Source organism: Chlorocebus sabaeus, chromosome X (genome assembly GCF_047675955.1).
Source record: "Chlorocebus sabaeus isolate Y175 chromosome X, mChlSab1.0.hap1, whole genome shotgun sequence".
NCBI lineage: Eukaryota > Metazoa > Chordata > Mammalia > Primates > Cercopithecidae > Chlorocebus > Chlorocebus sabaeus.
In genome coordinates this window covers 151,376,721-151,403,141 of record NC_132933.1, presented here as the reverse complement: position 1 = coordinate 151,403,141, position 26,421 = coordinate 151,376,721, and the positions used below count along the sequence as shown (strand labels likewise).

The 26,421-nt window shown below is 49.3% G+C and overlaps 1 protein-coding gene across 2 annotated transcripts in view; it reads left to right on the top strand.

Moving 5' to 3' along the window:
* CSF2RA (colony stimulating factor 2 receptor subunit alpha) overlaps positions 1-26,421 on the top strand; it is a 43,991-nt gene that overhangs the window by 5,229 nt on the left and 12,341 nt on the right. Inside the window, exons 2-10 of one of the 2 annotated variants that reach the window (XM_073013912.1) lie at positions 1,606-1,669; positions 8,819-8,920; positions 12,574-12,695; positions 15,115-15,238; positions 15,362-15,491; positions 17,830-18,002; positions 20,915-21,048; positions 22,971-23,000; positions 25,351-25,486. In XM_073013912.1, the coding sequence (XP_072870013.1) occupies positions 1,606-1,669; positions 8,819-8,920; positions 12,574-12,695; positions 15,115-15,238; positions 15,362-15,491; positions 17,830-18,002; positions 20,915-21,048; positions 22,971-23,000; positions 25,351-25,486 (1,015 nt within the window). The remainder of the gene's footprint in view (positions 1-1,605; positions 1,670-8,818; positions 8,921-12,573; positions 12,696-15,114; positions 15,239-15,361; positions 15,492-17,829; positions 18,003-20,914; positions 21,049-22,970; positions 23,001-25,350; positions 25,487-26,421) is intronic. The other variant, XM_073013913.1, reaches the window with a different exon arrangement.

The following is a 26,421-nucleotide window of genomic DNA, read 5'->3' as shown; positions in this document are numbered from 1 at the left end:
GCTGAGGCGGGTGGAGTCACCTGAGGTCAGGAGTTCGAGACCAGCCTCTCCAACATGGTGTGACCCTGTCTCTACTAAAAATACAAAATTAGTTGGGTGCAGTGGTGGGTGCGTGTCTTCCCAGCTACTTGGGAGGCTGAGGCAGGAGAATGGCTTGAACCCGGGTGGTGGAGGTTGCAATGAGCCGAGATCGTGTCACTGCACTTCAGCCTGGGCGACAGAGCAAGACCCTGTCTCTCAAAAAAAAAAAAAAAAAAAAAAGGAAAAAAGATCTTGGTCTTTTTTTCTATAACAGATAATGAGATGACAGGGGGAAAAAAAAAAAACAAGAACAATTGTTCTCCTTGGAAGGTCCGTCCGATTGTTATGGAGGTAGGAGAAAACGTCTTCCAGAGGTTGTTGATATCAAAGGGGTTTTTTTTGTTGTTTTGTTTTGCTCTTGTTTGTTTGTTTGTTTTGAGATGGAGTCTTGCTCTGTCACCAGGCTGGTGTGCGGCGTCGCGATCTCGGCTCACGGCAACCTCCGCCTCCCGGGTTCAAGCGATTCTCGTGCCTCAGTTTCCCGAGTAGCTGGGAGGACAGGCACCTGCCACCACGCCCGGCTAATTTTTGTATTTTTAGTAGAGATGGGGTTTCACCATGTTGGCCAGGATAGTCTCGATCTCCTGACCTCAGGTGATCCGCCCGCCCGGGTCTCCCAAAGTGCTGGGATGACAGGCGTGAGCCACTGTGGCCGGCATCAAAGGGTTTTTAATTAAAAATCCTCGTTATACCACGGAGCCCTGTTTTGGGATAAAATATCATGATTTCCCTCACTCTCCATCATTCTTGCTTTGAATCCGAGAAGGAAGCGAGGCAGCCTCTATTTTAGGATCAACCGAAAATTTCCAGAAAGGGGAAAGAAAACCCATTCTGTAAACACAAAAAAGAAGAAGAGAAAAAAAAAAAGGATAAGCAGTACATATCAAACGTAAAAATATTGCATAATTTTCCATGAGCGCAAAACGTCCTGTTAAACCAAAAAAAAAAAAAAGAAAGGCGTATCAGAGACAGGTCTCAGTCCATTTAGAGAGTTTATTTTGCTGAGGTTAAGGACGTGGGCCTATGGCAGAGCCTCAGGAATTCGTGATGACAGGTGCTCAGGGCACAATTTGCTTTCGTACTTTTTTGGCGGGGGGGATCCAGTCTTGCTCTGTCACCCCGGCTGCAGTGCAATGGCGAGATCTCGGCTCACTGCAACCTGCACCTCCCGGGTTCAGGTGATTCTCCTGCCTCCTGCATCAGCCTCCAGAGTAGCTGGGATTACAGGTGCCCATCACCACTCCTGGCTAATTTTTGTATTTTTAGCAGAGACAGGCTTTCACCATGTTGGCCAGGCTGGTCTCGAACTCCTGGCTTTAAGTGATCCACCAGCCTCAGCCTCCCAAAATGCTGGGATTATAGGCGTCAGCCACCGCGCCCGGCCCTGGTATATATTTTTAAAAATCTTTGTAGTACCTTATTTACGGATAAAACGGGAGGCAGGTTTGCCTGAGCCAGTTTCCAGTATGACCTTTCCCTTGCCTTGGTGATGTTGGGGTCCTGAGATTTATTTACCTTTCACAGTTTACAGCAAGAAAAGCCGTGGAGACAGCCGATTCGAGAAGCGGAGATGCTTGCGTAGAACCCTGTACGTGCTTCCTTTGGGCTGTCGGTAATGTGGTGGGGGATTTTTTTTTTTTTAAGTGAAGTCTAAAGAACTGAAATGTTTGGCTCCGTAATGATGAACCAGGATAGAAGTGAGAACTCAGGGCGGAAGAATCTGAATGAGGAACTGTCTGACCTATGACAAATTTAACATGTCAGCGCACATCCTCCTGACAGTGCACATCCTCCTGACAGTGGACATCCCCCTGAGGCAGCGTGACGGGGTCTCCGGGCAGAAGAGACACATGAACCTGTCCAAAAAAAAAAAAAAAAAAAAAGGAGAGAGAGAGAGAGACGGCCGGGCACGGTGGCTCACGCCTGTCATCCCAGCACTTTGGGAGGCTGAGTTGGGGGGATCATGAGGTCAGGAGTTCGAGACCAGCGTGGCCAACATGGTGAAATCCCATCTCTGCTAAAAATACAAAAATTAGCTGGGTGTAATGGCGCGTGCCTCTAGTCCCTGCTACTCGGGAGGCCGAGGCAGGAGAATCGCTTGAACCCGGGAGGCGGAGGTTGCAGTGAGCCAAGATCGCGCCACTGCACTCCAGCCTGGGCAACAAGAGTGACAGTCCGTCTCAAAAGAACAACAAAAAAAAAAAAAACCAGCCAAATACTGCAAAATATTTAAAGAGGTTTATTCTGAGCCACATATGAGTGACCAAGTCCTGGGGAAAATAGTCTGAAGAGATCCTGAGAACACGTATCCAAGCTGGTTGGGCTGCAGCTTGGTTTTATACGGTTTTGTTTGTTTGTTTACTTATTTTACTTTTTATTTTATTTTATTTTTTTGAGAAGAAGCCTCGCTCAGGCTGTTAGGCTGGAGTGCAATGGCCTGATCTCAGCTCACTGCAACCTCCATCTCCCAGGTTCAAGCAATTCTCCTGCCTCAGCCTCCCGAGTAGCTGGGACTACAGGCGCCCGCCACCGTGCCTGGCTAATTTTTGTATCTTTAGTAGTGACAGGGTTTCACCATATTGGCTAAGATGGTCTCAAACTCGTGACCTCATGTGATCGGCTCACCTCGGCCTCCCAAAGTGCTGGAATTACAGGCGTGAGCCACCGTATCCGGTTATTTTATTTTATTAGTTTTATTTGTTGAGACAGAGTCTCACTCTGTCGCCCAGGCTGGAGGTCAAATAAATAAATTTTGGGGTGAAATGTATTTTGCGGTGGCATATACTCATCTCCTACAGACTTATTTGGGGAGGCGTCTGCTGGCTTCCTAGAAAGCTTACAAGTAGCAGGTGGGTGTGGTGGCTCACGCCTGTAATCCCAGCACTTTGGGAGGCTGAGGCAGGAGGATCACTTGAGATCAGAAGTTTGAGACCAGCCTGGCCAACGTGGTGAAACCCCGTCTCTACTAAAAATACAAAAATTAGCTGAGTGTGGTGGCAGGTGCCTGTCATCCCAGCTACTCGGGAGGCTGAGGCAGGAGAATCGCTTGAACCTGGGAGGCAGAGGTTGCAGTGAGCCGAGATCGTGCCATTGCACACCAGCCTGGGCGACAGAGCAAGACCTTTCCAAAATAATAATAATAATAATAATAACAACAATAATAATAATTAGTAGTAGTAGTAGTCGTCCAAGAGAAGTTCTCAAATATCCCAAACATTTAGTGACTCGGCAGAGGGGGCCAGTCTCACGGAACAAGAGTTCTACACCTGTTAACACCATCTGGGGAATTGTACGTGAATCTCAAGGTCAGGCCCCACCCCAACAGAACGCCCAGCGCCGAGAAACAGTTGCAAGACCCCGGAGCAGGCTCCGAGAAGCGGGGTGCCGCAGTCCACTGGGGGAGGCAGCCTCATGCCTAACTCATGTGGGCTAGACGTGAGCCGGGGGCAGGAGAAGAAGAAGCAGGTGCGGTCTCGATGCTTTTACTTCCCCTTAGCAAGTGAGGTTCCTCTTGCAGAGGAACGGTCTGAGAGACACAACCGTTTTAGTGTTTTTTTTTTTTTTTTTTTTTTAATTTTTGAGTTGCAATCTTGCTCTGTCACCCAGGCAGCAGGGCAGTGGCAGGGTCTCAGCTCACTGCAACCTCCCGCCTCCCAGGTTCCAGCGATTCTCCTGCCTCAGCCTCCTGGGTAGCTGGGATTACAGGCACCTGCCACCACGCCCGGCTAGTTTGTTGTATTTTTAGTAGAGACGGGGTTTCACCATGTTGGCCAGGTTGGTCTCGAACTCCTGACCTCGTGATCCGCCCGCCTCGGCCTCCCAGAGTGCTGGGATGACAGGTGTGAGCCATTGCACCCGGCCGAGACGCTTGAACTAAAGATGCTACAAAGACCTGGTACAGTGGCTCACGCCTGTCATCCCAGCACTTTGAAAAGCTGAGGCTGGTGGATCACCTGAAGTCAGGAGTTCGAGCCCAGCCTGGCCAATATGGCAAAACCCCATCTCTACTAAAAATACAGAATTAGCTGGGCATGATGGTGGGTGCCTGTAATCCCAGCTACTCGGGAGGCTGAAGCAGGAGAATCACTTGAACACGGGAGGCGGAGGTCGCAGTGAGCCGAGACTGTGCCGCTGCACTCCAGCCTGGAGACAAGAGTAAAAGAAAAAAAAAAAAGAAAGAAAGAAATACATTAGTTTGGTCCATAAAGGGGGGACATCTCAAAATGGGGGCTTCCAGGTTATAAATGAATTTAAATATTTTCTGGTGACAATTGGTTGAGTTTGTAGCTCCTCCTCCTCCTCCTCCTCTTCCTCCTCCTCCTTCTTCTTCTCTTTTTTCTTCTTCTCCTTCCCCTTCTTTCTTCTTCTTCCTCCTCCTTCTCCTTTTTCTTCTTCGTCCTTATGGGCTTGGATAAAAGTATAATGACATGGATCCAACATTTGTAGAATCATACAGAGTAGCTTCTTTTCTCCTCCTTCTCCTCCTCCTCCTCCTCCTCCTGCTCCTTCTCCTCCTTCTCGTTCTCCTCCTCCTCCTCCTCCTGCTCCTCCTGTTCCTTCTCCTCCTCCTTCTCTTCCTCCTTCTCCTCCTCCTCCTTCTCCTCCTGCTTCTCCTCCTCCTCCTCCTCCTCCTCCTGCTCCTTCTCCTCCTTCTCATTCTCCTCCTCCTCCTCCTCCTGCTCCTCCTGTTCCTTCTCCTCCTCCTCCTTCTCCTCCTCCTTCTCTTCCTCCTTCTCCTCCTCCTCCTTCTCCTCCTGCTTCTCCTCCTGCTCCTTCTTCTCCTCCTGCTCCTTCTCCTCCTGCTTCTTCTCCTCCTGCTCCTTCTCCTTCTCCTGCTCCTTCTCCTCCTGCTCCTTCTCCTCCTCCTCCTCTTCTCCTGCTCCTCCTCCTCCTGCTCCTTCTCCTCCTCCTCCTTTTCCTCCTGCTTCTTCTCCTCCTGCTCCTTCTCCTCCTCCTCCTTTTCCTCCTGCTTCTTCTCCTCCTCCTCCTTTTCCTCCTGCTTCTTCTCCTCCTGCTCCTTCTCCTCCTCCTGCTCCTTCTCCTCCTGCTCCTTCTCCTCCTGCTTCTTCTCCTCCTGCTCCTTCTCCTCCTCCTCCTTCTTCTCCTGCTCCTTCTCCTCCTGCTCCTTCTCCTCCTCCTGCTCCTTCTCCTCCTCCTCCTTCTTCTCCTGCTTCTTCTCCTCCTGCTCCTTCTACTCCTCCTCCTTTTCCTCCTGCTTCTTCTCCTCCTGCTCCTTCTCCTCCTCCTCCCTCTTCTCCTGCTTTGTCTCCTCCTGCTTCTTCTCTTCCTGCTCCTTCTCCTCCTCCTGTTCCTTCTCCTCCTGTTCCTTCTCCTCCTCCTCCTTCTCCTCCTCCTTCTCTTCCTCCTTCTCCTCCTCCTCCTTCTCCTCCTGCTTCTCCTCCTGCTCCTTCTTCTCCTCCTGCTCCTTCTCCTCCTGCTTCTTCTCCTCCTGCTCCTTCTCCTCCTGCTCCTTCTCCTCCTCCTCCTCTTCTCCTGCTCCTCCTCCTCCTGCTCCTTCTCCTCCTCCTCCTTTTCCTCCTGCTTCTTCTCCTCCTGCTCCTTCTCCTCCTCCTCCTTTTCCTCCTGCTTCTTCTCCTCCTCCTCCTTTTCCTCCTGCTTCTTCTCCTCCTGCTCCTTCTCCTCCTCCTGCTCCTTCTCCTCCTGCTCCTTCTCCTCCTGCTTCTTCACCTCCTGCTCCTTCTCCTCCTCCTCCTTCTTCTCCTGCTCCTTCTCCTCCTGCTCCTTCTCCTCCTCCTGCTCCTTCTCCTCCTCCTCCTTCTTCTCCTGCTTCTTCTCCTCCTGCTCCTTCTACTCCTCCTCCTTTTCCTCCTGCTTCTTCTCCTCCTGCTCCTTCTCCTCCTCCTCCCTCTTCTCCTGCTTTGTCTCCTCCTGCTTCTTCTCTTCCTGCTCCTTCTCCTCCTCCTGTTCCTTCTCCTCCTGTTCCTTCTCCTCCTCCTCCTTCTCCTCCTCCTTCTCTTCCTCCTTCTCCTCCTCCTCCTTCTCCTCCTGCTCCTTCTCCTCCTCCTCCTTCTTCTCCTGCTCCTTCTCCTCCTGCTCCTTCTCCTCCTCCTGCTCCTTCTCCTCCTCCTCCTTCTTCTCCTGCTCCTTCTCCTCCTGTTCCTTCTCCTCCTCCTCCTTCTCCTCCTCCTTCTCTTCCTCCTTCTCCTCCTCCTCCTTCTCCTCCTCCTCCTTCTCCTCCTCCTCCTTCTTCTCCTGCTCCTTCTCCTCCTGCTCCTTCTCCTCCTCCTGCTCCTTCTCCTCCTCCTCCTTCTTCTCCTGCTTCTTCTCCTCCTGCTCCTTCTACTCCTCCTCCTTTTCCTCCTGCTTCTTCTCCTCCTGCTCCTTCTCCTCCTCCTCCCTCTTCTCCTGCTTTGTCTCCTCCTGCTTCTTCTCTTCCTGCTCCTTCTCCTCCTCCTGTTCCTTCTCCTCCTGCTTCTTCTCCTCCTCCTCCTTCTTCTCCTGCTTCTTCTCCTCCTGCTCCTTCTCCTCCTCCTCCCTCTTCTCCTGCTTTGTCTCCTCCTGCTTCTTCTCTTCCTGCTCCTTCTCCTCCTCCTGCTCCTTCTCCTCCTGCTTCTTCTCCTCCTCCTCCTTCTTCTCCTGCTCCTTCTCCTCCTGCTCCTTCTCCTCCTCCTTCTCCTCCTACTGCTCCTCCTTCTTCTTCCTCTTCTTCTTCTTCTTCCTTTTTCTGCATAAAGAAGTATCAAGAGTAGTTTCACTGCCCTAAAAATCCTGTGAGGTCCATGTATTCATCCCTCCCTCTGCCCAACGCCTACCAACTCCTGATCTTTTTTACTATTTCCATGATTTTGTCTTTTCCACAGTGTCCAAGTGTCAGCATGACTCAGTCTGCAGCCATCTCAACGTGACTTCTCTCACTTAGTCATAAGTATTTAAAATTCATTCATGTCGTTTTATGTACTCACTCTTTTTTTCTTCCTCTTTTTTTTCTTTTTTTTTTCACTTGCCTTTTATAGCTGTTGCAAAAGTTAAGATTTTTTAAAAAGCATAAAAGAGCAGGGCCAGGCACGGTGACTCACGCCTGTAATCCCAGCACTTTGGGAGGCCGAGGCAGGTGGATCATGAGGTCAGGAGATCGAGACCATCCTGGCTAACATGGTGAAACCCTATCTCTAGTAAAAATACAAAAATTAGCCAGGCGTGGTGGTGGGCACCTGTAGTCCCAGCTACTCGGGAGGCTGAGGCAGGAGAATGGCGTGAACCCGGGAGGCGGAGCTTGCAGTGAGCCAAGATCGCACCACTGCACTCCAGCCTGGGCGACACAGCATGACTCCGTCTCAAAAAAAAAAAAAAAGAAAAAAGTACAAAAGAGCAAAACAAGAAAAAAAAAAAGTTATCAAAATGAAAATCTGAGCCATCCTTTCTTGTTTTGTTCCCCCAAATCCACTAATTATTAACAGAAAGTAAAAGCTATGAGAAATGAATAAAAGTCACTGCAATTTCCTTGAAGAGTGTCAGAACCTGCCTTTAATGTCAGCCGTGGGTTCCGTCGTGAAGGTCAACTGAGCCATGACCCGTGAAACATGGAAGCTTGACACCAGATTGACCCTCTTGAGACACCAAAGATGTCCACGTCCTAATCCCATGTGGGAGACAGAATAATGGCCCCAAAGATGTCCATGTCCTTTTTTTTTTTTTCTTTTTTCTTTTTTTTTTGAGACGGAGTCTCGCTCTGTCACCCAGGCTGGAGTGCAGTGGTGCGATCTCGGCTCACTGCAAGCTCCGCCTCCCGGGTTCACGCCATTCTCCTGCCTCAGCCTCCCGAGTAGCTGGGACTACAGGCGCCGCCACCTCGCCTGGCTAATTTTTTTGTTTTTTTAGTAGAGACGGGGTTTCACCGTGTTAGCCAGGATGGTCTCGATCTCCTGACCTTGTGATCCGCCCATCTCGGCCTCCCAAAGTGCTGGGATTACAGGCTTGAGCCACCGCACCTGGCCAGATGTCCACGTCCTAATCCCATGTGGGAGACAGAATAATGGCCTCAAAGATGTCCACATCCTAATCCCATAGGGTAGACAGAATAATGGCCTCAAAGATGTCCATGTCCTAATCCCATGTGGGAAACAGAGTAATGGCCCCAAAGATGTCCACGTCCTAATCCCATGTGGGAGACAGAATAATGGCCCCAAAGACATCCACATCCTAATCCCATGTGGGAGACAGAATAATGGCCCCAAAGATGTCCACGTCCTAATCCCATGTGGGAGACAGAATAATGGCCCCAAAGATGTCCACATCCTAATCCCATGTGGGAGACAGAATAATGGCCCCAAAGATGTCCACGTCCTAATCCCATGTGGGAGACAGAATAATGGCCCCAAAGATGTCCATATCCTAATCCCATGTGGGAGACACAATAATGGCCCCAAAGATGTCCATGTCCTAATTCCCATGTGGGAGACAGAATAATGGCCCCAAAGATGTCCACGTCCTAATCCCCATATGGTACAGAGAATAATGGCCCCAAAGATGTCCACATCCTAATCCCATGTGGGAGACAGAATAATGGCCCCAAAGATATCCACGTCCTAATCCCATGTGGGAGACAGAATAATGGCCATGCAGACCTTCCACAGCTGGCCACGACCCCCTATTTGACCAGGTCAGCAGCTGACCCCCATCCTGTGTTTGTTTCCCCAGATCACCTCCCTGGGGTCCCCTGCCAGGGATGTCCTGGGAGAGCCACCCTTCTCACTGTGTGACGCTTTCCGTCCTGCAGCTCTTGCCTTCCCTCTGGGCAGCACCATGTTTCTCCTGGTGACAAGCCTTGTACTGTGTGAGCTGCTGCAGCCAGCGTTCCTCCTGATCCCAGAGAAATCGGGTAAGTACAGAAACCTGGCTGAACCTTCTCTGCGACCCTCGTTTAGACGTCTCACGTCTGGAGACCTACGTGGATACCTGGGTGCATTTGCGTTTCATCTCTAATGTTTATGAGGGACTCAGTAAGCACCAGCCGACCCAGCAGAAGCTCAGAACTCCTCTTGTCCGCACCTCCTTTTCTGCTGTTAATGCCCATCCACCCATTCTACAGATGAGAAAACAGAGGCTCAGAGACCTCCACGGTGTAACCCAAAGACCATCCAAGTAGTGATGGGGCCAAGAGGAGGACCCAGGTCTCCTTGGGGCCAAAGTGTTTCTTTCTTCCTTCCTTCCTTCGTTCTTTGCTTCCTTCCTTTTTCCTTCCTCCCTTCTTCCCTCTCTTGCTTGCTTCTCTTCCTCCTACCCTCCCTCCTTCCATCCTTCCTTCTCTCCTTCCTTCCATCCTTCTCTCCCTCCTGATTCATTTCTTTTCTCTTTCTTTCTTTCTTTTTTCTTTCTCTTTCCTTCCTTCCTTCCCTCCTTCCCTCTCTCTCTTTCTTCCTTCCATTGTTTCTTTCTTTCCTTCTTTCCTCCCTTCCTTCCTTCATTCCTTCCTTCCCTCCTTCCCTCTCTCTCTTCCTTCCATTGTTTCCTTCTTCCTTCTTTCTTTCCTTCCTTCTTTCCTTCCCTCCTTCCTTCCTTCTTTCCTTCCTTCCCTCCTTCCTTCCTTCTTTTCTTCCTTCCTTCCTTCTTTCCTTCCCTCCCTCCCTCCTTCCTTCCTTCATTCCCTCCTTCCTTGTCTCTCTTTCTTCCTTCCATTGTTTCTTTCTTTCCTTCCTTCTTTCCTTCCTTGCTTCCCTCCCTCCCTCCTTCCTTTCTTTCTTTCTTTCTTTCTTTCTTTCTTTCTTTCTTTCTTTCTTTCTTTCTCTCTTTCTCTTTCTTTGTTTCTCTCTTTCTTTTTCTTTCTCTCTTTCTCTTTCTTTCTCTTTCTTTCTTTCTCTCTCTCTTTCTTTCTCTTTCTTTCTCTCTCTCTTTTTTTCTCTTTCTTTCTTTCTCTCTCTCTTTCTTTCTTTCTTCTTTTCCTTTCTTTCTTTCTTTTTCTTTCTTTCTTTTTCTTTTTCTTTCTTTTCAGAGTCTTGCTCTTGTTGGCCAGGCTGGAGTGCAGTGGCTCAATCTTGGCTCACTGCGAATTCATCCTCCTGGGTTCAAGCGATTCTCCTGCCTCAGCCTCCCGAGTAGCTGGGATTACAGACGCCCACCACCACCCCCAGCTAATTTTTGTATTTTTAGGAGAGATGGGGTTTTGTCATGTTGACCAGGCTGGTCTCAAATTCCTGGCCTCAGGTGATCCACCTGCCTCGGCCTTCCTAAGTGCTGGGATTACAGGCGTGAGCCACCACACCCAGCCTCTTGTTTTTTGACTTTTTAATAATAGCCCTTGTGACTGGTGTGGAATGATATCTCGTTGTGGTTTTGATTTGCATTTCAGGGAGGGACCCTCCGGACTGAGGGTGTCAGGGTCTGCTTCAGGAAAATAATTCCAGGTATTTTGTGACCTGGTTCTGAGAAGACAGACAAAGACAACTTCCTGTGTCTGCAATTTTCTCAAATTCCTTCAGTTTTATTTTAAACTGCCAAGGTTCCATAATTTGGGAAGTGTGTTCTGAGACTCTTCACCTTGGATAAAAAGCCTTTGCCTGTTCTCATTCAGGTGGTTTTCTTTCTCTCTCTCTCTCTTTTTTTTTTTTTTTTTTGCTTTTTTTGTTTGTTTGTTTGTTTTTTTGAGACAGGGTCTCGCTCTGTCACCCAGTCTGGAGTGCAGTGGCGCGATCTCGGCTCGCTACAGCCTCAACTTTCTGGGATCAAGAGAACCTGCCCCTTCGGCCTCCCGAGTAGCTGGGACTGCAGACATGCACCACCACGCCAAGCTAATTTAATTTTTAATTTTTATTTTTATTTTGTAGAGATGGAGTCTTGCTATGTTGCGAAGACTGGTTTTTATTTTTTTATTTTTATTTTTTATTTTTGAGACAGAGTTTTGCCCTGTCTCCCAGGCTGGAGTGCGGTGGTGCGATCTCGGCTCACTGCAACCTCCGCCTCCTGGGTTCACGCCATTCTCCCGCCTCAGCCTCCCGAGCAGGTGGGACTACAGGCACCTGCTACCACACCCGGCTAATTTTTTTGTATTTTTAGTAGAGATGGGGTTTCACTATGTCGGCCAGGCTGGTCTTGAACTCCTGACCTCAGGTGATCCATCCGCCTCGGCCTCCCAAAGGGCTAGGATGGCGGGCGTGAGCCACTGCGCCCGGCCGGTTTTTGATGATTTCTGCAGTAAACATCTCCATGTGGAAAGGGAGCGAGCTGGGACTGCCGATGTGCACCACCGCGCCTGCCTAATTTAAACATTTAAAAAACTGTGTTTTTTTCAGAGATGCAGTCTTGCTGTGTTGCCCAGGCTGATCTCAATCTACTGGGCTCAAGTCAGTTTTTTGCCTCAGCCTCCCAAAATGCTGGGATTGGAGGCGTGAGCCATCGCCCCCCCGTCTTCAGGTGGTGTTTGAGTATTTCTGCAGAGTAGACATCTCCTTTTTTCAGAAACAGCAAAGGGGGCTGAGAAAAGGAGGGAAGACGGACAAGGGAGGAACAGATTCCTGAGGATGTGGGATGTCCTGGGGCCATGTGGGTGACAGAGGAAAGTCAGCAGGTTCCAGCCCTGAACTTCACCTCCTAGAGCCAGGAGGGAAGAGATAAAACAGGAAACGCCGGGTGCGGTGGCTCCCGCCTGTAATCCCAGAATCTTGGGAGGCCGAGGTGGGAGGATCACCTGAGGTTGGGAGTTCGAGACCAGCCTGACCTACATGGTGAAACCCCGTCTCTACTAAAAATACAAAAATTAGTCGGGTGTGATGGTCGATGCCTGTCATCCCAGCTACTCGGGAGGCTGAGGCAGGAGAATGGCGTGAACCCTGGGGGCAGAGGTTGCAGTGAGCCGAGATCTTGCTATTGCACTCCAGCCTAGGCGACAGAGCCAGACTCGGTTGAAAGAAAGAAAAGAGAGAGAGAGAGGCCGGGCGGGGTGGCTCAAGCCTGTAATCCCAGCACTTTGGGAGGCCGAGACGGGCGGATCACGAGGTCAGGAGATCGAGACCATCCTGGCTAACCCGGTGAAACCCCGTCTCTACTAAAAAATACAAAAAACTAGCTGGGCAAGGTGGTGGGCGCCTGTAGTCCCAGCTACTCAGGAGACTGAGGCAGGAGAATGGCGTAAACCCGGGAGGCGGAGCTTGTAGTGAGCTGAGATCCGGCCACTGCACTCCAGCCTGGGTGACAGAGCGAGACTCCTTCTCAAAAAAAAGAAAAGAAAAGAAGAGAGAGAGAGACCGAGGAGAGAGAGAGAGAGACAGAGAGAGAGAGACTGAGGAGAGAGAGAGAGAGAGACAGAGAGAAAAGAAAGAAAGAAAAGAAAGAGAGAAAGAAAAGAAAGAAAGGAGGGAGGGAGGGAGGGATTGAAGGAAGAAAGGAAGGAAGGGGAAGGAAGGAAGGAAAGAAAGAAGGAAGGAAGGAAGGAAAGAAGGAAGGAAAGAAGGAAGGAAGGGAGGGAGGGAGGGAGGCAGGGAAGAAAAAAGAAAACAGGAAAAGAGGAAATTCTGAATTCAGGGCCTACATTCCTTGTAGCCACTAGCCTCAATGTGAGGTTCGACGCCAGGACGATGAATTTAACCTGGGACTGCCAAGCAAACACAACCTTCAGCAGGTGTTTCTTAATTGACAAGAAGAACAGAGTCGTGGAACCCAGGGTAAGACCAATTTCCCATGCTCAACCCCTGTCCTTTACACAGCCCTTTCTGACTTAAAAGCAACAGGACCGGCCGGGCGCGGTGGCTCACACCTGTCATCCCGGCACTTTGGGAGGCCGAGGCGGGTGGATCACCTGAGGTCGGGAGCTGGAGACCAGCCTGGCCAACATGGTGAAACCCCCGTCTCTACTACAAATACAAAATTAGCCGGGCGTGGTGGTGCGCACCTGTCATCCCAGCTACTCCGGAGGCTGAGGCAGGAGAATTGCTTGAACCTGGGAGGCGGAGGTTGTGGTGAGCCGAGATGGTGCCACTGCACTGCAGCCTGGGCGACAAGAGCGAAACTCATTATGTTTCCATCTCGAAACATAGTGATCATAATAAATTAAATTAAATGGAAGCGAGAGAGCCACGGACACAGACAGCACAGTGTGTATCACAGGCTGATTCTCTGGGGTGAGCGTGTTCCACCGTATTTTAGCCCGAGAAATCCTGGTAAGTGCAGTTGGAGGTGAGTCTGGGTCTGCGGTCGAAGAAGGTTGCAGAAAAGTAAACTGTCTGGGACTTCGTCGGTGTTTCACCGCCCTGTCCCCCCAAAGGATTAAGGTCAGGGATTTTGAAACACAAGAGACAGAGACAGAAGAGCGGGGAGAGGGGAGGGAAGGAGGGAGAAACACAGAGACAGAGAATAAAGAGGAAGGAGAGGAACAGAGAAATATAGACAATCAATAGATAGGTGATAGATAATTTTTTGACTAATAGATAGGTGATAATACATGATCGGTAGATTGATAATTCTGTACATATTAGATGGATGGATGGTTGATCTTCTTATGTTACCCCAGATGACATATAGATAGATAGATAGATATACAGATATATATATATAGATAGATAGATAGATAGATAGATATAGATATATAGATAGATATAGATATATAGATAGATATAGATATAGATAGATAGATATAGATATAGATAGATAGATATAGATATATAGATATATAGAGATATAGAGATATAGATATATAGAGATATATAGATATATAGATATATAGAGATATGAGATATATAGAGATATATAGATATAGAGATATATAGATATATATATAGATATATAGATATAGAGAGATATAGAGATATATATAGATATATAGATATAGAGAGATATATAGATATATAAAGAGATATATAGAGAGATATATAGATATATAGAGAGATATATAGATATAGAGAGAGATATATAGATATATAGATATATATAAATATATAGATATATAGATATAGATAGCTAGATATAGAAATATATAGATATAGATAGATATAGAGATATATAGATTTTTTTTTTTTGGAGATGGAGTTTCGCTCTTGTTGCCCAGGGTGGAGTGCAGTGGCATGATCTCGGCTCACTGCAACCTCCGCCTCCTGGGTTCAAGGGATTCTCCTGCCTCAGCCTCCCGAATAACTGTGATTACAGGCACCCACCACCATGTGCGGCTACTTTTTGTATTTTTAGTAGAGATGGGGGTTTCACCATGTTGGTCAGGCTGGTCTCGAACTCCTGACGTCGTGATTCGCGCCCGCCTCGGCCTCCCAAAGTGCTGGGATTACAGGTGTGAGGCACCGTGCCCGGCCTTTTTTGGGGGGGATGGAGTCTTGCTGTGTCACCCAGGCTGGAGTGCAGTGGCGCGATCTCAGCTCACTGCAACCTGTGCCTCCCGGGTTCAAGAGATTCTCCTGCCTCAGCCTCCCGAGTAGCTGGGATTAAAGGCGTGCGCCACCACACCTGGCTAATTTTTTTTATTTTTAGTAGAGACGGGGTTTCATCATGTTGGCCAGGCTGGTCTCGAACTCCTGACCTCAAGTGATCCACCCGCCTCGGCCTCCCAAAGTGCTGGGATGACAGGCGTGAGCCACCGCACCCAGCCTCTAGTTAGATATTTTCAGCATTGCTAGAGTATAACATTGAGTTTTCACCTGTAAGACCTCAGAGTCCTGGGAGGAAGCTGAGGCGGACGATTTCACAAAGGGAGGCAGGCGGGTGTCGCCAAATCCAGGTAAAAACCAATACCATGGCCGGGCGCAGCGGCTCACACCTGTCATCCCAGCACTTTGGGAGGCCGAGGCAGGTGGATCATGAGGTCAGGAGTTCGAGACCAACCTGGTCAACACGGTGAAACCCCGTCTCTACTAAAAATCTAAAAATTAGCCGGGCGTGGTGGCAGGTGCCTGTAGTCCCAGCTACTCGGGAGGCTGAGGCAGAGAATGGCTTGAACCCTGGAGGCAGAGCTTGCAGTGAGCTGAGATCCGGCCACCGCACTCCAGCCTGGGCAACGGAGCGAGACTCCGTCTCCAAACAAAGAACCCAAGAGAGAGAACGTTGTTTCGTCATCGGCTCTGTCTGCTTGCAACTCTTCAGGTCACTAACAAAGAATGTTCGTGCACGTTTCGTGAAGTTTGTCTGCATGGAGGGGTCACGTTTGAGGTTCACGTGAACACCAGCCAGAGAGCCTTGCAACAAAAACTGCTGTATCCAAACTCGGGTAAGGAAAACAGTTCAGGGATCGGTTTTCAGCGCTAACCCCCCTGACCGCCACCCTGCCGGCATCAGATGACATCCCCCTGAACTTTCTTCTGAACGTGATTCTGCTTCTGCCTCTTCCCAGGAAGGGAGGGCACCGCGGCCCAGAATTTCTCCTGCTTCATCTACAATGTGGATTTCATGAACTGCACCTGGGCGAGGGGGCCCACGGCCCCCCGTGACGTCCAGTATTTTCTGTACATACAAAACTCCAAGTAAGTGTTCGCCTCGTGGGCGGAATTATGAGGAATGCAGGGATGGGAGAAAAATCGTGTTGTTTTCTTTCTTTCTTTCTTTCTTTCTTTCTTTCTTTCTTTCTTTCTTTCTTTCTTTCTTTCTTTCTTTCTTTCTTTCCTTCCTTCCTTCCTTCCTTCCTTCCTTTCCTTTCCCTTCCTTTCCTTTTCCTTCCTTCCTTCCCTCTTTCTTTCTTTCCTTCCTTCCTTCCTTCTTCCTTTCTTTCTTTCCTTCCTTTCCCTTCTTTCCCTTCCTTTCCTTTTCCTTCCTTCCTTCCTTCTTTCTTTCTTTCTTTCTTTCTTTCCTTCCTTCCTTTCTTTTCCCTTCCTTTCCCTTCCTTTCCTTTTCCTTCCTTCCTTCCTTTCCTCTTTCTTTTTCTTTCTTTCTTTCTTTCCTTCCTTCCTTCTTTCCTTCCTTTCTTTCTTTCTTTTCCCTTCCTTTCCCTTCCTTTCCTTTTCCTTCCTTCCTTCCCTTTCTTTCTTTCTTTCCTTCCTTCCTTTCTTTCTTTCCTTTCTCTTCCTTTCCTTTTCCTTCCTTCCTTCCCTCCCTCTTTCTTTCTTTTTCTTTCTTTCTTTCTTTCTTTCTTTCTTTCTTTCTTTCTTTCTTTCTTTCTTTCTTTCCTTCCTTCCTTCCTTCCTTCTCTCCTTCCTTTCTTTCTTTCCTTTCCCTTCCTTTCCCTTCCTTTCCTTTTCCTTCCTTCCTTTCTTTCTTTCCTTTCCCTTCCTTTCCCTTCCTTTCCTTTTCCTTCCTTCCTTTCTTTCTTTCCTTTCCCTTCCTTTCCCTTCCTTTCCTTTTCCTTCCTTCCTTTCTTTCTTTCCTTTCCCTTCCTTTCCTCCTTCCTTCCTTCCTTCTTTCCTTCTTTCCTTCTTTCCTTCTTTTGTTCTTTCTTTCTTTCTTTCTTTCTTTCTTTCTTTCTTTTCTTTTTTTCTTTCTTTCCTTCTTTCCTTCTTTCTTTCTTTCTTTCTCTTTTTTTGAGACATGATCTTGCTCTGTTGCCCAGGCTGGAGTGCAACGGTACCAACTCGGGCTCACTACAACCTCGGCCTCCTGGGTTCAAGCAATTTTCCTGCCTCAGCTTCCCAAGTAGCGGGGATGCCAGGCGCCCACAGCCACATCCGGCTAATTTTTGTATTTTTAGTAGAGATGGGGTTTTGCCATGCTGTCCAGGCTGGTCTCGAACTCCTGACCTGCAGTGATCTGCCTGCCTCGGCCTCCCAAAGTGTTGGAATTACAGGCGCGAACCACCACACCAGGCCCCGTATATTTATTTAGAGACAGAGTCTCGCTCTGTCGCCCAGGCTGCAGTGCAGTGACGCCATCTCCGCTCCCTGCAACCTGCACCTGCCTCCCGGGTTCATGCCATTCTCCTGCCTCAGCCTCCCCAGTAGCTGGGATTACAGGTGCACACCATCACACCCGGCTAATTTTTGTATTCTTAGTAGAGACGAGGTTTCACCGTGTTGGCCAGGCTGGTCTCGATCTCCTGACCTCAGGTGATCTGCTCGCCTCGGCCTCCCAAAGTGCTGGGATGACAGGCGTGAGCCACTGCACTGAGCCTGTTTTTTGTTTTGTTTTGTTTTGTGCTGTTGTCTTGTGTTTTCTTTTGTGTTTCTTTTTCTTTTGTTTTGTGGTTTTCTGGTTTTTGGTTTTGTTTTTTGTGTGTGTTTTTGTGTTTTTCTTTTGTGTTTTTGTGGGTTTTGTTTCATGTTTTTGTGTTTGTTTTGTTTTGCGCTTGTTTTTGTTTTGTTTTGTTTTTGTGTTTTGTGTTTTTTTGTGTTTTTGTGGGTTTTTTTTGTTTTGTGTTTTTGTGTTTTGTGTTTGTTTTGTTTTCTGTTTTGTGTTTTGTTTTCTTTTGTTTCGTGTTTTGGTGTTTTTGTTTTGTGTTGTGTTTTTGTTTTGTTTTGTGTTTTGTGTTTTTGTGTTTTTGTTTTGTGTTTCTGCGTTTTGTTTTGTGTTGTGTTTTCGTGTTTTTGTTTTGTTTTCTGTTTGTTTTCATTTTGTGTTTTTGTGGTTTTTTCTTTTGTGTTTTGCTGTTTTTGTTTTGTGTTGTGTTTTCATGTTTTTGTTTTGTTTTGTGTTTGTTTTCGTTTTGTGTTTTTGTGTTTTTTTGTTTCGTGTTTTGCTGTTTTTGTTTTGTGTTTTTGTGTTTTTGTGTTTTTGCATTTTTGTTTTGTGTTGTGTTTTTGTGTTTTTTTTTGTTTCGTGTTTTGCTGTTTTTGTTTTGTGTTTTTGTTTTGTTTTGTGTTTTGGTTTTGTTTTGTGTCTTTGTGTTTTGTTTTGTTTTCCTGATTGCTCTCTGAACACTTTTTAATCTTTCAGGAGAAGGAGGGAGATCCAGTGTCCTTATTACATAGAAGACTCAGGAACCCACGTGGGATGTCACCTGGGTAACCTGTCAGGATTAACATCTCGCAATTACTTCCTGGTTAACGGAACCAGCCAAGAAATCGGCATCCAATTCTTCGATTCACTTTTGGACACAAAGAAAATAGGTGAGAATAACACATGTGATTTTCCTATTGTTTACAGGTGAGATGGAATTTGCCTGAAAATCTGTGTAACTGAGGCTGGGTGTGATGGCTGACACCTGTCATCCCAGCACTTTGGGAGGCCAAGCCAGGCCGATCGCCTGAGATCGGGTGCTCGAGACCAGCCTGACTAACATGGGGAAACCCCGTCTCTACTAAAAATTCAAAAATTAGCCAGGCGTGGTGGCGCGTGCCTGTAACCCCAGCTACTCGGGAGGCTGAGAAGAGTCACTTGAACGTAGGAGGTGGAGGTTGCAGTGAGGCGAGACTGTGCCACTGCACTCCAGCTTGAGCGACAGAGCAATGTCTCAAAAAAAAAAAAAAAAAAAATATATATATATATATATACACACACAAAACTTTGGTGCTGTAACAAATTACAACTGACCTGATTTCACTTCCCTTTTTTTGAGATACAGTCTCACTCTGTCACCCAGGCTGGAGCGCGGTGGTAAAATCTCAGCCCACTGCAACCTCTGCCTCCCAGGTTCAAGCAATTCTCCTGTCTCAGCCTCCTGAGTAGCTGGGATTACAGGCCTCTGCCATCACGCCCAGCTAATTTTTGTATTTTTAGTAGAGACGGGGTTTCACCTATCTTGGCCGGACTGGTCTGGAACTCCTGATCTCAGAGGATCTGCCCACCTCAGCCTCCCAAAGTACTGGGATTACAGGCGTCAGCCACTGCACCTGGCCTCCCTCTTTCTCTCCTTCTTTCTTTCTTTCCTTCCTGCCTTTCTGCGTTTCTTCTTTCCTTCCTCCCTCCCTCCCTCCCTTCCTTCCTTCCTTCCTTCCTTCCTCCCTCCCTCCCTCCCTCCCTTCCTTCCTTCCTTCCTTCCTTCCTTCCTTCCTTCCCTTCCTTCCTTCTTTCCCTTCCTTCCTTCCTTCTTTCCCTTCCTTCCTTCCTTCTTTCCCTTCCTTCCTTCCTTCTTTCCCTTCCTTCCTTCCTTCTTTCTTTCCCTTCCTTCCTTCCTTCTTTCCTTTCTTCCTTCTTTCCTTTCCTCCCTCCCTCCCTTCCTTCCTTTTTTCCCTTCCTCCCTTCCTTCCTTCTTCCTTCCCTCTTTCCTTCTCTCCCCCTCTCCCTCCCTTCTTCCTTCTTTCCTTCTTCTTCTCCTCCCTTCTCCTTCGCTCCTTTCCTCCTTCCTTCCTCTTTTTCTTTATTTTTTCCTCACCAGCATTTCTTCGTGTCCCAGTGCCCCCTCCTGGCTGGCCTCTTGGAGCCCGCTCCGTATGCCCACACACTCTCATCTTCCCAAGCCCATCGCATCCCACCCATGGACTCCTTCATCCCATCGGACGTTCCCAGCCTCTTCAGGCTCAGAACTGTCACAGAAGTGTGACTCCGGCTCCCCAAGCCCATCCCCACCTCCCACCCCAGACCCCCTGCCCCAGTGGGTATGTCTCCTGTACGTGGTAGCTGCCCCACCTCCACCTGGACCCAGTGTAGACAAACAGGTGTCCCTACTCCACCTCCACCTGGACCCAGTGTAGACGGGAGGAGACCCTGCCCTACCTCCACCTGGACCCAGTGTACACAAACAGGTGTCCCTACTCCACCTCCACCTGGACCCAGGGTAGACAGGAGGAGACTCTGCCCCACCTCCATCTGGACCCAGTGTAGACAAACAGGTGTCCCTACTCCATGTCCACCTGGACCCAGTGTAGACAAACAGGTGTCCCTACTCCATGTCCACCTGGACCCAGTGTAGACAAACAGGTGTCCCTACTCCACCTCCACCTGGACCCAGGGTAGACAGGAGGAGACCCTGCCCCACCTCTACCTGGACCCAGTGTGGACAGGAGGAGACTCTGCACTACGTCCACCTGGACCCAGTGTAGACAAACAGATGTCCCTACTCCACCTGCACCTGAACCCAGTGTAGACGGGAGGAGACTCTGCCCCACCTCTACCTGGACCCAGTGTAGACAAAGAGGTGTCCGTACTCCACCTTCACCTGGACCCAGGATTGACAGGAGGAGACCCTGCCCCACCTCTACCTGGACCCAGTGTGGACAGGAGGAGACTCTGCCCCACCTCCACCTGGACCCAGTGTAGACAGGAGGAGACTCTGCACCACCTCCACCTGGACCCAGTGTAGACAGGAGGAGACTCTGCCCTACCTCCATCTGGACCCAGTGTAGACAAAGAGATGTCCCCACTCCATGTCCACCTGGACCCAGTGTAGACAAAGAGATGTCCCCACTCCATGTCCACCTGGACCCAGGGTAGACAGGAGGAGACCCTGCCCCACCTCTACCTGGACCCAGTGTGGACAGGAGGAGACTCTGCCCCACCTCCATCTGGACCCAGTGTGGACAGAGATGTCCCTACTCCATGTCCACCTGGACCCAGTGTAGACAAAGAGGTGTCCCTACTCCACCTCCACCTGGACCCAGTGTAGACAGAGATGTCCCTACTCCATGTCCACCTGGACCCAGTGTAGACAAACAGGTGTCCCTACTCCACCTCCACCTGGACCCAGGGTAGACAGGAGGAGACCCTGCCCCACCTCTACCTGGACCCAGGGTAGACAGGAGGAGACCCTGCCCCACCTCCACCTGGACCCAGTGTAGACAGGAGGAGACTCTGCACCACCTCCACCTGGACCCAGTGTAGACAGGAGAAGACCCTGCCCCACCTCCAACTGGACCCAGTGTAGACGGGAGGAGACCCTGCCCCACCTCCACCTGGACCCAGTGTAGATGGGAGGAGACCCTGCCCCACCTCTACCTGGACCCAGTGTAGACAAAGAGGTGTCCGTACTCCACGTCCACCTGGACCCAGTGTAGACAGGAGGAGACCCTGCCCCACCTCCACATGGACCCAGTGTAGACAGGACCTCTGGGGTTCAGGGGTATATCCTGCACCCTCGTTCCAGAACGATTTAACCCGCCCAGTAACGTCACTGTACGCTGCAACACGACGCACTGCCTCATACGGTGGAAACAGCCCAGGACCTATCAGAAGCTGTCGTACCTGGACTTTCAGTACCAGCTGGACGTCCACAGAAAGGTCAGTGAGAGCTCCCCGGGCCTGGGCATCAGGAGGGAGGCGTACGGGACACGCCCACAGAGGAGCCTGGGAATCCGGGGGACGTGGCCTGGGGGAAGGATGGGTGGATGGTAAACGGTGACCCTGGGGTGAACGCACTTCGGGTAGCAGAGGAAGCGGTGAAGAGCCTGTGGCCTGTGAAGCAACCTTGAAGGAAGTTGCAGGAGGATGGACAAGGATGATCCTGCAACCATGGAACCAGGAAGTGGACCCGGAGGTGTGGAGGATGATGCAACAAGCAAGGGAGAGCCTCTGCTCCATCTGCAGCTGGACGCAGTGTAGACAGAAGGATACCCTGCGCCATGTCTGCCTGGACCCAGTGTAGACAGGAGGAGACCCGACCCCACCCCCACCTACACTCAGTGTAGACAGGAAGAGACCTGCCCCACCTCCACGTAGACCCAGTGTAGACAGAAGGAGGTCTTGTCCCACAACCACCTGGACGCAGTGTAGACAGAAGGATACCCTGTCCCATGTCTACCTGAACCCAGTGTAGACAGGAGGACACCCGACCCCACCCCCACCTACACTCAATGTAGACAGGAGGAGACCTGCCCCACCTCCACGTAGACCCAGTGTAGACAGGAGGAGGTCTTGTCCCACAACCACCTGGACCCAGTGTAGACCCTGCCCCACGTCCACCTCCATCCATTGTAGACAAGAGGAGATCTTGTCTCACAACCACCTGGACCCAGTGTAGACAGAAAGAGACCTGCCCCACGTCCACCTCCATCCAGTGTAGACAAGAGGAGATCTTGTCCCACAACCACCTGGACCCAGTGTAGACAGGAAGAGACCTGCCCCACGTCCACCTCCATCCAGTGTAGACAAGAGGAGATCTTGTCCCACAACCACCTGGACCCAGTGTAGACAGGAAGAGACCTGCCCCACACCCACCTCCATCCAGTGTAGACAAGAGGAGATCTTGTCCCTCAACCACCTGGACCCAGTGTAGACAGGAAGATACCCTGCCCCACACCCACCTCCATCCAGTGTAGACAAGAGGAGATCTTGTCCCTCAACCACCTGGACCCAGTGTAGACAGGAAGAGACCTGCCCCACATCCTCCTCCATCCAGTGTAGACAAGAGGAGATCTTGTCCCTCAACCACCTGGACCCAGTGTAGACAGGAAGAGACCTGCCCCACGTCCACCTCCATCCAGTGTAGACAAGAGGAGATCTTGTCCCTCAACCACCTGGACCCAGTGTAGACAGGAAGAGACCTGCCCCACGTCCTCCTCCATCCAGTGTAGACAAGAGGAGATCTTGTCCCACAACCACCTGGACCCAGTGTAGACAGGAAGACACCCTGCCCCACGTCCAACTCCATCCAGTGTAGACAAGAGGAGATCTTGTCCCACAACCACCTGGACCCAGTGTAGACAGGAAGACACCCTGCCCCATGTCCAACTCCATCCAGTGTAGACAAGAGGAGATCTTGTCCCACAACCACCTGGACCCAGTGTAGACAGGAAGACACCCTGCCCCACATCCACCTCCATCCAGTGTAGACAAGAGATCTTGTCCCTCAACCACCTGGACCCAGTGTAGACAGGAAGAGACCTGCCCCACATCCTCCTCCATCCAGTGTAGACAAGAGGAGATCTTGTCCCTCAACCACCTGGACCCAATGTAGGCAAGGAGAGCCTACTTCATGTCTACCTGGATGCAGTGTAGACAGAATACCCTGCCCCAAGGCCAGTGGGACCTTTCTGGATGGATTACAGGAGGATACGTGGCCAGGAAGAATTCTGTGTTTGCAGCTCCTCATCCTACCTGTCTTGTACATTCGGGCTTTGTGGAGGGAGACACTGTGTGAACCATGTAATGTATTTTAGAAATGGGAACAGTGAGCCTTGTATTGCGTTTTGTTTTGTTTCTAGAATACCCAGCCTGGCACTGAAAACCTACCGGTAAGTGAAACCACGGACCCTACTGACAATCCTCCATGTAACCCTACAATCCCCTACTCACTACACCTAGCGTAACTCTACAGTCCCCTAGTCACGACCCCTGAGTAACCCTACAGTCCCCTACTCACTACCCCTATTGTAACCCTACAGTCCCCTACTTACCACACCTAGCGTAACTGTACAGTCCCCTACCCATGACCCCCTGGCGTAACCCTACTGTCCCCTACTCATGATCCCTAGCATAACCGTACAGGACCCGCGGCGTAACCCTACGGTCTACCCACGACCTATGTCTGCCTGGACCCAGTGTAGACAGGAGAAGACCCTGCCCCACCTCCACCTAGACCCAGTGTAGACAAGAAGGAGAGCCTGCCCCACGTCTACCTGGATCCAGTGTAGACAGGAGAATGCTCTGTCCCACATACGGTTGAACCACTCACAACCCTAGTGTCACCCTACAGTCCCCTATTCACGAACCCAGCACGACCCTACAGTGTAGGTTTACGGGACTCTTACTGCCAGTGTTACCCAGGGGTGGACAGGATGGGGCGTGACCCTGAACTAGGGGAGAAGATCTCACATGGGTGAGGGCCCTCTCAAAGTTCTTACTGGGCGGGATCCGCTCTTGACCTCAACCTTCATGTCCCAACAGTTGGAATATTAACGCTCAGCCCGTTCTACTGATTTTCCCATTTTATTCCTCTTTCTTCTGAGTGGGTTAAGAATATATTCCAGTGACTGTCTAAGGAGACTATGTCTCCCTCTAAAATGCGTTTAGACTGAGTTCTGTTGCCGGATATTTACCAAGTCTCCTGACCACTCTGACCCTCAGTATCCTCCTCTGTCCAATGGGTATGCTGGACTTGGGGATCTTAACATCCCTTGCTAAAGTATCCATCTGAAGGTCTGTTCATATCAGTTATTGTTCCTGAATCATTTATTTATGTGTGCATTTATTTTTGAGATGGAATCTCGCTCTGTCTCCCAGGCTGGAGTGCAGTGGTGTGATCTCGGCTCACTGCAACCTCCACCTCCCAGGTTCAAGCGATTCTCCTGCCTCAGCTTCCCTAGTAGCTGGGACTACAGGCACCTGCCACCACACCTGGCAAACAATTTTTGCTTCAAAAAATAAAATTTTAGCCGGTCACGGTGGCTCATGCCTGTCATCCCAGCATCTTGGGAGGCTGAGGTGGGCAAATCACTTGAGGTCAGGAGTTCAAGACCAACGTGGAGAAACCCTGTCTCTACTAAAAATACAAAAATTACCCATGCCTGGTGGCAGGCGCCTGTAATCCCAGCTACACGGGAGGCTGAGGCAGGAGAATCGCTTGAACCCAGGAGGTGGAGGCAGGAGAATCGCTTGAACCCAGGAGGCAGAGGTTGCAGTGAGCCCAGATTGTGCCATTGCATTCCAGCCTGGGTGACAGAGCGAGAGTCTGTCTAGAATAGAATAGAATAGAATAGAATAGAATAGAATAGAATAGAAGACTAGAATAGAATAGAATAGAATAGAATAGAATAGAATGGAATAGACTGGACTAGAATAGAATAGAATAGAATAGAATAGACTGGACTAGAATAGAATAGAATAGAATAGAATAGACTGGACTAGAATAGAATAGAATAGACTGGACTAGAATAGAATAGACTAGACTAGAATAGACTGGACTAGAATAGAATAGAATAGACTAGAATAGACTAGAATAGAATAGAATAGAATAGAATAGACTAGAATAGACTGGACTAGAATAGAATAGAATAGACTGGACTAGAATAGAATAGACTAGAATAGACTGGACTAGAATAGACTAGAATAGACTAGAATAGACTAGACTAGACTAGAATAGAATAGACTAGAATAGACTGGACTAGAATAGAATAGAATAGAATAGACTAGAATAGAATAGAACAGAACAGAACAGAACAGAATAGAATAGAATAGAATAGAATAGAATAGAATAGAATAGACTGGAGTAGAATAGAATAGAATAGACTAGACTAGATTAGACTAGAATAGAATAGACTAGATTAGACTAGACTAGAATAGACTAGAATAGAATAGAATAGAATAGAATAGAATAGACTAAAATAGACTAGACTAGACTAGAAAAATAAAATACCTACATCACCCAAATTTTCCCAAGTTGTCTCCCATCCAAATACTAACGAGGCTTGACTCTGCTTAGCTTCCAAGACTCGATCAGAGCAGGTGCATTCAAAATGGTAGGAAAAAAAAAAGAAAAAAGAGAAAAAAAGGGAGAAAAAAATTTAAAAGACAGAAGAACGAAAAAAGACAACCTTTTCCTCCACGCGAAGACACCGATCTCTAACTTTCTTTTTTCCTCCCAAGATCAATGTTTCTGGTGATCTGGAAAATAGATACAACTTTCCAAGCTCTGAACCCAGAGCAAAACATGCTGTGAAGATCAGAGCTGCAGACGTCCGCATCCTGAACTGGAGTTCCTGGAGTGAAGCCGCTGAATTTGGTAAGCGCTGGGCGGAGGTAAGGGATGTCTGTGCCGTCTGCCACCACCTTGGAGCAGGCACAGAGGTCAGCGGCTCTGTCCTGGGCGCTGAGATTGAGTTGAGAACATCGCTAGGAATAGCGTCAGGCTCTGAGTTTATCGCTGAGGCTCAAAAGAAGGAGGGGGTCTCATACTTGGTCCCACAACATTACTTTGCCGATGTTTTTTCAGAATGGATGAGCTACGCTCCCTTAATAACCAGAGAAGGGCCAGGCACGGTGGCTCACACCTGTCATCCCAGCACTTTGGGAGGCTGAGGCGGGCGGATCACCTGAGGTCAGGAATTTGAGACCAGCCTGACCAACATGGTGAAACCCCGTCTCTACTAAAAACACAAAAAATTAGCCAGATGGGCCAGGTGCAGTGGCTCACGCCTGTCATCCCAGCACTTTGGGAGGCCGAGGCAGGCGGATCACAAGGTCAGGAGTTCGAGACCAGCCTGGTCAACATGGTGAAACCCCATCTCTACTAAAAATACAAAATTAACTGGGTGTGGTGGTTCACACATGTAATCCCAGCACTTTGGGAGGCCGAGGAGGGCGAATTACCGGAGGTCAGGAGTTTGAGATCAGCCTGGCCAACATCGTGAAACCCTATCTCTACTAAAAATACAAAATTAGCCAGGCGTGGTGGCGGGTGCCTGTAATCCCAGCTACTCGGGAGGCTGAGGCAGGAGAATGGCGTGAACCTGGGAGGCGGAGTTTGCAGTGAGCCGAGATCGCACCACTGCGCTCCAGCCTGGGCAACAGAGGGAGACTCTGTCTCAAAAATAAATAAATAAATAAAAAAGGAAGGAGGTGGTCTCATACTCATACAGGGTCATGCAATATTGCTTTGCTGGTGTTTGTTTTTTTTTTTTTCAGGACGAATGAGCTAGGCTCCCTTCAGAGCCACAG